Genomic DNA, 13,351 nt, shown 5'->3' with positions numbered 1-13,351 from the left:
TACGGCACAGCATAGCGAATGTCATTCCAGATCTAGAGCAGAGCCCAACTGGGGAAGTACCTCCACCTTAGAGAAAACCGCAGCCAAATAACACTAGACCCTACTCATAGTATTGTGTTTTTGCCGGTGAGTAAGGTTGCCAGAGCCCAACGAGGGTGCGGAGTGTTAGTGTCGGCAACGCGCATGTAACTTCTCTGGAGTTGCAGGCGTACATCGGCTACGGAGACTGCTTACCATCGGGCGGGCCGTATGCTGGTTTGGCACCGACGTAGTATAAAAAAAAAACAGAAAAGTAGACCAACGGTCCGATTCGAACTTTAAGATATGTCAATTCATTCAGTATCAAGGTATTAGGAGCTTTAAATACAACTAAAATTGTACGGTTAGTACAAGACAGTGTTCGGTGATTTTATCAGCTCTTGTACTCGTAAAGCGATAGCTGATCTTTACGAGCAGCACGTGGACTACCGGCCGTTGACTCCAAAATGGTGGTTAAACGCGTTTCAAGATTAATTCCCCATTAATCTTGCACACTACCACATAAGTTTACTGTATAATAAACTAACGATATTACACTCTAAACAATATTAATGAGCAAAAAAAAGGAATTAATCATGAGGCATGAAGATGGCGCTCGAACCGGAAGTCCCAAGATACGTCAAACATTTGCTAAAGATACGATATGGAGTAGATATGTCAATGACAAAAGCGACGTTTCTTCAATCGAAAATGCGCCATATAGGGAGCGTGCATGAACTGTAGGAGGCAGCACAGGAGCCGTCAGATTTTTGGCGCGAGGCGTAAATGTGATGTTTATTGTTCCGTTGTATTGTAGCCCACAAGATGGCAGCACTTACTATGCACAAGAAGACACGTGACGTGTAAATGTACATGTTTATGGTTCCGATTCAGGTCACAAGATGGCAGACCCTCCAACGCGCACGGTCTCTATCTCTATTTTTGGACTAATCAAATTATCATAACTAACATTGCTCACGCTCGAAAAAAAACAACGCCAAAATCATGTTTAGCAGTGATCAGTGAAGTGAAGTGAAGTGAGTCACGGTATGCAGACTAAAGAGGGGCTCCCGCAAAAATGTAGTTTACAATGAAAAAACTCCCAGAAACACCTTAAAATAAAACGTTAAGGTTGTCTTGATAGAAAAAGTCTAATTTATTTTCAATCCCATAATGCAAATTTCGCGCGGCGTGCCATATTTTTTGTTTCTTTCTAATTTCCTGGCTTTACGCCGACTTTTAAAAGAAGGGATGACATTGTCCGAAAACTCAAAAACGGTCTGACCGAACAACCAGTTAAATTGAAATTTATTTAGCTATCTCTATATAATATCTAAAGTTGCTAAATAGGTTCAATCCAAAGAACCTCGCCTTAAGGCTAAAGCGAATATCAATATATAGAGGAAATAACAATCGTTTTTACTGCAGCAGCACATTATGTTTCTCCTGATTTCTTTGTTGGCGGTCGTCGCCGCCACCGCGCAGTCGCCGCCTAAACCATATTACAACATTGGCGACGCTCACAACCTGTTCGAAGAATATGTACAAAAACACAACAAAGTATACAATTCCGAAGAATACTTGAAACGACTTGACATTTTCAAGCATAATCTAGAGCGGATCAACGAACGCAATGCAAGAGATCCACAGAGCGAGGTCGGAATCAACCGCTTCACAGATTTAACTATGGAAGAACGACGTCAATATCTGGGTTTTAGGCGCTTTGATGCCACGAGTGATGAACGCGCCATTAGGCTGGAGTACCCTGCTGAGGCGATAACAGCCCCCCAGGAGTTCGACTGGCGTGAACATGACGCGGTCGTGCACGTGAAGGACCAGGGCCGTTGTCAGAGCAGCTATGTGTTTAGTGCGATTGGTAATCATTTTTTCCTTGTATGTATATATAGCTTTTTGAGTACACCATATAATTATAACTGCAACCAAATCATACTTACTTATCAATAATTAAATCAAATATGGGTCCTGAATTTATATCACAATTAATGTTACATTCCCATACGAGAGCATTGATGAATTGATTAGTCGCGATAGCAATCCGGTAACAAGGGTAACTTGATAAGATATTAGTATTTTATGCAACAGTTGTATAAGAAGGGTCAAAAAAGGCGAGTGGTGTGAGTTACAATGTGAGCCGGAGCCGAACATTGTAAAGGAATACGCCACGAGCATTTTTTGACCTACTTATACAACGTTGCATACAATACTTTTCCTACGAGTCAACAAAAATAAATCTTAATATAGGTAAACAAAGCAAGACGCGCGACCATGCCTTGTTACGCGCCCGGCCCGCCCCGGGCCGCGGCCGGCCGGTCAGGGACACCTTCTCGTAACTCATGAGGCCCTGGTACTTGCTACTTGCTTTAAATTAAATTTTTTGACAGTTTTTTTTTCGATTTTGGCCATCGTAGCCTACGGAGACTAACAAGCAACGCTAAGCGGTCTTCGTAGTCTATGGGTGTTGCTATATTACGGGTGTCACATGCGTGTTTCTGACTTATGAAGTAATTGTTTTTACTATGCAACCAAATGAATATTTTGTAAGTTGAATATATTGCTGCCAGCAATGCACTTAGTTTAAAACTGGCTACAAACCTAACAAAATCAAAACGAATACAGTAAAAACAATTACTTCATAAGTCAGAAACACGCATGTGACACCCGTAATATAGCAACACCCATGCTCGCGCGTCTTGGCTATATACTTTTGCTTTGTTTACCTAAATTAAGGTTTATTTTTGTTGACTCGTAGGAAAAGTATTGTATGCAACGTTGTATAAGTAGGTCAAAAAATGCTCGTGGCGTATTCCTTTACAATGTTCGCCTACGCCTTCGACTCCGGCTCACATTGTAACTCATGCCACTCGCCTTTTTTGACCCTTCTTATACAACTGTTGCATAAAATACTATTATTATTCAAGTAGGCATATTACAATACGCTTATGAACGGCAAATAAAGCTACACCGGCTAATTACCCTACACCTCTGACCCGAGAAGATTTAAATCCCCCCTCAATTGGAGGAGTGTATCCCAATATGGACCGGCAAGAAACTTGGCGGGACACATTTTTTCAAAACTTTACATCTTATAATTAACATGCATTAAATAAGAAAAAATACAATTTACATTACTATAGAAATCATGCAAATACATAATAGTAGCAATTTTTCTTTACAGAAATTTGTTTACAAAAATATATATGCCATATCAAATCATACAAATACGAGTACGTAGCTCTTTCAGAAAACATATCGAATTCTTACAAAAGGAAAAGAAAAATAAAATTAATAAAGAAATGGGAATATACATTATATAAATCTGACTGATTGCTATACCTACATAGCTTATTTGATGTGAAATAAATTACTTTACAGGAAACATTGAAGGGCAGTACGCCATTAAGCACAAAAAGCTAATCTCTCTTTCTGAGCAACTGGCATTAGATTGCATGAATCCATCTAGGCTACTACCTAGCACTTGCATGGGAGGCTGGCCTCATGATGTTATGCAGTAAGTTTACATTTTCTAGGAACCCTTATCCGTGGTTTGTCCGTGACTTTAGCGTATACTAGACTTACCCCCTTATTCATAAACGTCTACTAAAGTTGACAAGCCGCTAATAATCGTTTGTCCCTCTCCGACGTATTGGTATGATGGAAAGGGACAAACGATTATTACCGGCTTGTCAACTTTAGTAGACGTTTATGAATAAGGGGGTAGACTTTTTTGTTCTTTATTTAATTTTTATTTTGGTGTTGCTTTTGTTTCTATTACTTTTGTTTGGATGTGTCGTGTCGTGTGGCAAGCGAATAAATGGTTTATCATTATCACTTAGCTTGCTAACCGCTACAAATTGTTAACACATTCGCTACCAACGTTTCCGTAGCGGTACGCGAGTAGCCGATGCCAGCGTTTTCCCGCTTTGTAGAGGAAAGTGACTACGAACAGAGAACCCGCCGAGCGGGTTCCCGGTACTCAATGTGTTAACGCCCCGTGGGTTCAGGTTCTTGTCTCACTCTGCATAAGTTGAGCGTAAGCGTGAGCGAGTGGCTGTGCATGCGCAGGATCGTGAATATCATGATTTTAAATGTAAAAAAGTAAGTTTTGACAAAAAAAAGTACTTAACCAATAAAAAAAATTAAAAAGCAATTTTCATATTTTTAGCTAGTGTGCCAAAATTGCTTAAAAAAAATTAAGGTGCGTTTTAGACCAATGCCAATGCTCGTTATTTTTTTCTATCGACAAAAAGTCAAGAAACCAGGTTCCGAATCGATGACGATTGGAGAAAGCGGAAGGCCTCAAAATTGAGAATAAATTTTTGGCAACCATATTGTGATTTAAAAAGCGCCATGTTTTGAACCCACTGTATCTTAAAATATAATTTTCCTTCAACCATGTGGTATGGATAGTCATATATATGACAAAAATTATCCAAAATTGACAAGTAAGCATTTTCCAACATGCTCTTGACGGTTTTTAAACAAAACAGATAAAAAAACAGACAAAATAAAGATAGGACAGGAAGTATTTTATACAATACTTTTTCTATGAGTCATCTAATATTTTTTTTTACTATTAAACCTAAATAATGAATGAAAATTGGTAAATATCTCAGTAGACAAAAATGTACCACAAAAGACATAAACGTGCAACTATTCAGTCCCGCCCCGCGCCCATTTAGTTCTTTTCTATGGGAGCGCGGCGGCACGTAATTGTTTTGTTTTTTTTTTATAGTTGACTATAGGGTATCGAAATACATATTATAGTTGAGCTGCAAAGTAGCTTTCTTACTCGTAACTGGCCATCGGTGTTAGCTTTCTAATATATTCTCAATTCAAGAAAAATCTATTCTACACTTGGTGTTTTTGTAATAAATTCGACGAAATATTACTTAACTGTAAGATAAACATTTTTTATACAAACAAGCATACGGTCCGCCTAATGGTTCGCAGTCACCGTAGCCTATGGACGCCTATAATTCCAGATATGTTACATGCGCGTTCCCGATCCTACAAGACCGAGCTCTAAGCAGTAAGAGCAGTAAGATTGCCGACTTATCGACAGAAACACAAAACTATGAGCCAAAAATATAGTAAAAAGTAAAAAAGTCCTTTATTCGCATAAAATATGGTACAATGGTGGTGGTAAGTAAAAATTCCAGTACAAAAACATATGTTGCTACACAATAGCATGCAAAGTAATCTTAAAACTAGACTAAGATTAAGCACTAAAACTAAACTTAAAGTATACGTACGCGTAAGCTCGTAACATATATTATGTGTTCCTGTCGAAGAGGTCACTCGTTGAATAAAACATTTGTTCCTTGAGCCATTGATAAAGCTGTCTTTTAAATAAATGTAAAGGGAGAAATTTGAAATTTTCTGGAATTGAGTTAAAAATTTTGATGCACATGTGGTAACTATTTTTCATAAAAAGGGCACTATTAGGAACTATGTCTAGCACGAGTCTGTCCTGATTTCTCGTACTCCTTGGATATATAGCTGAAGCTTTCTTAAACATTTCTGGATGCTTTTTTACAAACACGGCTACTTCAAACATATATAAACATGGCAGCGTCAGAATTGCATATTTCTCAAAAAAAGGTTTACATACATAGTATCCCATATTTACTTCAAAATTCTCTGTCTTCGAGATATTTGGCATCAAAGTTGAACAATTTTAGGCCAAAAAACTGGTTTTCTGACCATAACTTTTGTGTTAATTAGTTTAAATTTAAAATCCCGAACCAGTTTTTAGTGACGTTAAAGACGAACCTAAATATGTAGATTTCGTACATGTAAAATCCTTCACAGCAATCGAGTAACGAAATAAGTGTTTTTTTAGACAATGTTTAAAAAATATATAAAAAAATAAGTGTTCATTTCTTTCAAAATCCGGTAGACCAGAATGGAGATAAAAGATTTAAAAACCGGTAGCCGTTTGTCTTATAATTCTATCTATAGTGCAAATGTAGGAGTAACGACTCAAAACTTGTCAAAAATCGCAAAACCACGGGGAGCATTAACACTCTCAGCGTTACGTGGGCCGCCGGAAAGATTACATTTTTTTTTCTCTTTATTTTGGCACAAATAGTCATTACAAAAGAGTTACATTTGTCTTATATCTATTACATATAATATTGACAATACAGTGCCGAAAACGTTATAGATTATAGTTATTAATTTTGTTGCAATGGATTTTGGACGTCTACATAGACATGAAAAGTATAATCTGTTGAAATTTATAATTTATAACTATTCTATCTCTTCTTATAACTATTCTATCTATATAGTAGATATCCAAAATATGTAATCTTTCTTCGCTTAAATGTGGCTAGTACTTCATTTTACTTCTTTATTCTTTTTAGGATTGATTGATTCAACTAGGGGTTTAAATAAATTCTGTATTCGTATTTTCAGGCATTATCTGTATATGGCACCTTATTATGGTGTAGCGTCTGAAGAAGAATATCCTAATACTGGCAAAGTAAACCAGGATAATTGTGCATGGAATCGAACTACTTCAACAGTTACTAACGTAACGGAATTTCAAATTATTATCCCGAAAAACGAAGAAACGCTAATGCAGCTTCTGTACGAAACAGGACCTTTGGCAGTAGGTACGTATAATTGAATTAATAAGTAGTTAGAGGATGCGGCAAAGGGGTTGAAAAATTATATAAATATATGTAATAATTTTATAAATATCTATCTTCAGTTATCTGTACTGTGTTACTAAAAATATTACTAATGAGTCGTTGTATTGACTATCCGTGATTGGCAGGTATAGACAGTTTGTCGAGACCAATCACAGACAAGTACGACTATGACGTTATTTCCGTTGCAAGTTGCGGGCATTCGTTTCTCGGCAGTCGCAAGTGACGGTTGTGCAATAGCTCTTCTGATTAGTTTAAGTGGGGTGTAACATTAAATAAATAGTGTTTTTCAAGTCTGTTGTGTGTTTTCACGCCCAAATTTCATAAGCTGAGTGTCAAACCAATCCATATAATATATATAAGGAAACATCGAATTAAAATTGGCATGATCATACTAACATCAAAGTGATATTACGGTGTATTCCCATCTGTGGTCGACAGGCACAAATGGGAATGTATCCTTCCCATTTGTGCCCGCCGGGGACAGATGGGAATAAACCAATTTTACGGTTTAAAAGATGACTCAAGTCATTTTCTATGACAGGTGACCGGATTTTTAGGTTTCCGTTCCCAAAGGGTCAAACGAGACCCTATTACTGAGACTTCGTTGTCCGTCCGACCGTCTGTCACCAGGCTGTATCTCATGAACCGTTATAGGTAGACAGTTGAAATTTTCAAAGATGATGTATTTCTGTTGCCGCTATAACCACAAATACTAAAAACAGAATAAAATAAATATTTAAGGATGCTCCCATACAACAAACGTGATGTTTGCCGTTTTTATAGATAATGGTACGTAGCCCTTAGTGCGTGAGTCCGACTCGCACTTGGCCGGTTTTTTTTTTCTTTCCATGCCATTCACGTTTCAGATCAATCAATTTTAACAAAAAACTTGAATCTCAATAGGACAAAAATATCGCATTTTCGTAGCAAGAATACCTCAGTATAATATAAATTTTAATATCGTTGAGTTCCATTATGTTAAACGGAATTCAAATGCATGTGATACTAAATTAATTTACTTTTGACATCTGTATGCAATTAATATGTTTAAGAGCCCGATAACAATTTTAGAGCAAAAATGTTAAATTGATAGATTTAGTCGTTTAAATAAACATATTTAATATAAATTAATATGTATTTATAAACACAACATAATAAATATAAAACTTAAAATCTAAATCTAAAAATAAATAAAACTAATCTTAAAATAAATAATTATAAACTATCCCCCTGCGGCATGGTGCCGTAGATGCTGGCAGCATTTCCTCGTATCGCAATACTTATTCGTTTAAATTGTACACCTTTCGTTACGTAATATCTAAATAACAAGTACCTATTGGTCATATTAACACGTTCTTTCATCTTGCATTTTAATATTTTTAATAATGAGGTCGCGTGCGAACGTGACGAGAAGGGACAGTTTTTAAAAATTCATCAAAAAATGATGATAGTAAATTATACAAAATGATGTATAAGAACAGTTTCAGCAAATGTTGTAGATTGTTTAAGTATCAAAATTACGTTGTTATTAAGACGATTTTCAGTGAAATTGTCACTTGTTTTGAAGTAATTTCTGGAGAAAATTGATTTCGTCTAACTTTTATTTACACTACTTCAAATTTATAATAACAAAAATGTAGTTTATTAAAGTTAAAGTACAGGATATGTGTAATACAATTACCATTTTTATCAGTCCAAACTTTACGAAATGTACAAATAAGCTGCGCTGCTGCACTTCTTTACGCGCATTTACCTAAACGTCCATCAGAAAAAAAAAAAACATTACTAATTAGGTGAGTCTGTTTTCAAAAAATTGATTTATTAAAATGAAAGATAACAAGACTTGCTAATAGAAACCAGTTCTTGTTATTTCTAATAGTTAACAAAAGGTATACAATTTCATGCGCTAAATCTATCAATTTGACATTTTTGCGACTAAAATCGATAACAGAGTTTGACTCACAGAAAACCGCATTTACTTAAAAATATAAATCATCACCAATATAATCGATTAGGTATGCCATATACTTTACAGATTTAATCGAGAATCGTATAAAATCGTTTCTAATTTGCATTGTCACAACCCTATAATATCTTTTTGACATGTGTCAGCCTATCCTTCGAATTTGAATATAGGTATGTACCTAACTAATCTAACTATGCATTTGGTTACAGGTTTTGATGCTACCAGGTTGTTTGAATACACAAAAGGCATCTACATCCCTGTAGAATTCGACTGCAGATACGAGCCGAATCATTCCGCTCTATTAGTTGGCTACGGAATAGGTAGGTATATACCCGGGTCGGACCCGGGTATGTCCTTAAACTACGTCTAAAAGAGAGGTATGGGCACTGTGAATGTCATCTCGCGTTGTGTGGTAGGACACAGCACAGCGGATGTCATTCCAGATCTATAGCAGAGCCCAACTGGGGAACCTCCACCTTACAGAAAACCGCAGCCAAATAACACTAGACTACTCATAGTGTTGTGTTCCTGCCGGTGATTAAGGTTGCCAGAGATCAACGAGGGTGCGGAGTGTTAGGGTTAGCAACGCGCATGTGCGCGCGTGTCTGGAGTTGCAGGCGTCCATAGGCTGCGGAGACTGCTTACCATCAGGCAGGCTGTATGCTTGTTTGCCACCGACGAAGTAAAAATAATATATATATATATATTTAGGTCGTAAGTTTTCCTCTCTGGATTTAGGAAATATTTTCATACAATTTTATGTATATGACCCTACTCATATGTCCGTAACGTTATGTTGAAGGTGACATTAAGGTGACATTAAGCTGACACACACACAACAACACGACCCAGTTTGTTGAGCGCCGGGTATACTCGTACAATTATTTTACGCTGACATTTCGAGTTATGATTTTGATTTTATTTATGATGCCATTTATGACATACAATTGAAATATTAAAGAATATTTTGACATATTACATTTTACGTTTTCCATTAAAGAAATTAAAATTAAATCGAAATAAAAGCACTCCTTGGGTAACTGACCAATTTTCTAAACATAAATAAATATAAAAATCTTATAGAAAGAAGAAGAAAGAAGAAGACGTTCTTAAATTCGTCCGTTTCTGCTTTCGTAACCCATTCTTCATTCGTCACTGTCGATATTTGGCTATTTCTTATTCCTGCTTAGTTCGGTATTCGTGAACATCATCTTTCGGCTTGTTCAATGTTAGTCTATGTTGTTTTTAGACTCACTCTTTATTTGTCTTGTCGTTTTTGGGACTATTCTAAGTTCGTGTTTTTCTTATTTCGCCTCTTTAGTAATTTATATATTTCTTTGTTGAACACATTCTCTGTTTATCTTTTTCGATATTCGCCCCATTCACTATTTGACTATATAGTTTATTGGTTTGTTTTAGGCGGCATGAATGAAAATTACAAAGCATAATAATAACGAAGCTAACGCCTTCCAAAGGTCCGGACACTACTGTCCCGTGACTGGTCCTCTACTACTCTACTCCGGTACTTTTATCTGTCACTTATACGGTCCGGCAAACGAACATACAGTATCGGCCAGAAATATATCACATTTGAGACTAATTTTTTTTATCCCTGATTTTAGTCACACAAATGATTACGCTAGTTAAATATATGAGGCGGAAGCCACATAAAACTATAAAAAAAAGTTATACTCAAAACTAATAGTTAAAAGTTATACGCTAGGAAAAGACAAAGCAAACATGACCAAAGATGACAAAGACTTTCAGCGTAAGTGACGAATGCAGAATAAGATGAATTAAGAACTTGCCAAAATCGAATAGGACCAACAACGAACGTGCCGTGAAAAAAAATACGAATAACGAGTGAGTCTAAAAACAACATAGACTTACATTGAACATGCCTAAAGATGATGTTGACGAATACCGAACTAAGCCGGAATAAGAAATAGCCAAATATCGACAGTGACGAATGAAGAATGGGTGACGAAAGCAGAAAGGACGAATTTAAGAACGTGACAAAAACGACTGAGACGAGCCAAGAGTATACCGAAAATTCTATTTATTAGACTGCATAGAACATTATTCTAAGCTTATACATTCAACGACATTGACTGCTCGTATAGTTCATACCTATAGAAAACAAGCTGAAAAATAGCAAAAATTCAACCAAGGAAATTTGAAGAATCGTTAACAATGAAGTTGGACTAAAGACTGCGTCGAATGTTAATTGCTAACAAATAGCAACGTGCCAAGTGAAAAAATTCCTGATGTTTTTAATACGCATTTTATAAATTCAGCAAATAAGTGCTTAATACAGATAAATGAACATCAGTCCGTTCAATATCTAAATGAACAGCTCAGTGGCTCGTCCGTGCCGTTTACCGTCTTCCTACAATAACGCGCGACTTACTGTACAAAACATTAAAATCAATGTTTAAAACGCGTAAAAAGGAAATTTGAAGAATCTGTATTTTATTAGACTGCATAGAACATTATTCTAAGCTTATACATTCAACGACATTGACTGCTCGTAGAGTTCATACCTATAGAAAACAAGCTGAAAAATAGCAAAAATCCAACCAAGGAAATTTGAAGAATTGTTAACAATGAAGTTGGGAAAAGCAAAGGAAAAGGAAAAACTACTGCCCTATCACCATAGTACCCCCCATCTCCAAGATTGAAGAGTTAATCCTGTCATCCAGCTTAATGACTCATCTATTAGAGGCAAACTATTTGCTTACAGAAAATCAGTTTGCCTATAAGAAAATAATGTCTACTACACCAGCCGCACACAAAATCCATGACCATATCGTAACGGCTCTGGATGATAGGAATAAGGTGGCAGATATTATGTGTGATTTATCAAAAGCTTTCGACGTTATTAACCATAAATTAATACTGAATAAATTATGTAATTACGGCGTAGCAGATGTAGCTTACCGATTGTTTAAATCGTATTTATCGGACCGTAGGCAAGTGGTAAAGCTGTCTATGAATGGTAGCGGCACACTTGCATCCGGCACTGGATACATACATTTAGGCATTCCTCAAGGTTCGGCACTGGGAAATACGTTATTTTTCACATTTGTCAATGACCTTTCATCTGTTACTACAACAGGATTCCCAGTGCTGTCCGCGGACGACACAACCGTAATGTATATTTACGATAAGTAGCTATGCTCCTGCGTTTGACTTTTATCGATTTTATGATTGTTATAAAAATTAGGAGCGAAAAACATATTTCATACAAATTTTTAAATGCTCCCAATTCTTATAATAATTAAAAATTCGAAAAAAAAACGTAAGGGCATAGCTATGGTTGATATACAACTAATTTATCAAAATATTTTGAATAATGTTAACATCCAGAGAGGAAGACGAGGGCTTCGTTTGTATGATAAGGCGATCGAGGCGTCGCTTTCATCTTAACTTAGTAATCACACACTTTTATAGAATGAACATAGTCTTACTTACCAACAATTTATGCTTTTGAAACTTTCAATTGCATTCAATTTAATTGAAAGTATCTGTTATCATCATCATAAATTCGCTATTCGCATTAGCTGCGCTCTTGTCGGTGAAGCAATCTCCAGGCATGCCTTGCTTTGGCCTGATACGACACGACGTTCACTTTCTCCTTCACTTGATCCATGTATGCCCTTCTTGGCTTTCCTCTATTTCTCTTTCCTTCTACTTTCCCTTCTATGATGGTCCTGGATGAATTCGTCGTGTCGTAACAGGTGTCCCAACATGTTTCCTCTTCTACTTTCGATGGTTATTAATAATGTCCATTTAAACGAAATTGTGTTTTAACAGAAAACGGAACTATGTACTGGACTCTGAAGAATTCGTGGGGCGCAGACTGGGGAGAAAGAGGCTATTTCCGCCTGGCTCGAGGTATGAAGGCCTGCCATATGGGCCTGGCGTACACGGCCACATGCACTATCACTTAATTACATTAGATCGTGTCATTCACGATGACGCGTGTAAGAGCTTCATTAACCTAGAAATCCATGGAGCCCTTGTGCAGATTTAATTAGCAAAATTTGTTTAGTAAAAAGTAGCTTAAAACAAAATAAGATTATTTAGAAATTTTGAACATATTTTCGCCTTCGGTTACGTAAGTCTAATATCGACAAAATATTAAAAATTGACATTGTACACTCAATAAACGCATTAAAAAAGAGGTTTTTTATTATCTTGTTAGTATTACAATTTATTCTTTGTTTTTTTTTGGATACTGGAGTAATTCATTCTTTGATAATGAGTATTTAAGAAAACTCGTCAACTAGTGCAGTGCAAGCATACCTACAGTTTCCGAAGAAACGACAACAGTACCCCTAGTGTAAATTTATTCGATAGCGAAACGTGACGTACAAAATGTGACAACACGAAATCGAATAAATTTACACTAGGGGCTCTGGTGTTTAGTGTTTACTAAATGTCTTCTGATGTTGATGAAGACCATAAAATTATATATATGCTTTATGAAGTCGGTATTTTAGGTTTCCGTATTCAACTGTCATGTCCGTCTGTCTATCTATCTGTTCGTTTGTCCGTCCGCGGCTTAGCTTACTGATCGCCTAGTGCTAGAAAGCTGATTTGTACTATGGGTATACATTGATTACGCCGACAAACTAAAATAGTATTTTACAGTACATATGGGGCTACTTTATAGCACTAGTGCGAA

General features: G+C 36.4%; 1 protein-coding gene across 1 annotated transcript; it reads left to right on the top strand.

Annotated features, from left to right (window-relative positions):
* Window positions 1-1,433: 1,433 nt before the first annotated feature.
* LOC133518473 (procathepsin L-like) lies at window positions 1,434-12,867 on the top strand. Its single transcript, XM_061852179.1, has 5 exons — window positions 1,434-1,894; window positions 3,412-3,547; window positions 6,457-6,656; window positions 8,871-8,981; window positions 12,478-12,867. The coding sequence occupies exons 1-5, from the start codon at window positions 1,456-1,458 to the stop codon at window positions 12,612-12,614; spliced, it is 1,023 nt and encodes a 340-aa protein (XP_061708163.1). The 5' UTR covers window positions 1,434-1,455; the 3' UTR covers window positions 12,615-12,867.
* The last annotated feature ends 484 nt before the right edge of the window (window positions 12,868-13,351 follow it).

The sequence above is a fragment of the Cydia pomonella genome, chromosome 5 (genome assembly GCF_033807575.1).
Source record: "Cydia pomonella isolate Wapato2018A chromosome 5, ilCydPomo1, whole genome shotgun sequence".
In the NCBI taxonomy this organism is placed as follows: Eukaryota; Metazoa; Arthropoda; class Insecta; order Lepidoptera; family Tortricidae; genus Cydia; species Cydia pomonella.
Note: the sequence above shows the minus strand (reverse complement) of the source record. Positions and strands in the feature narration are given on the sequence as shown.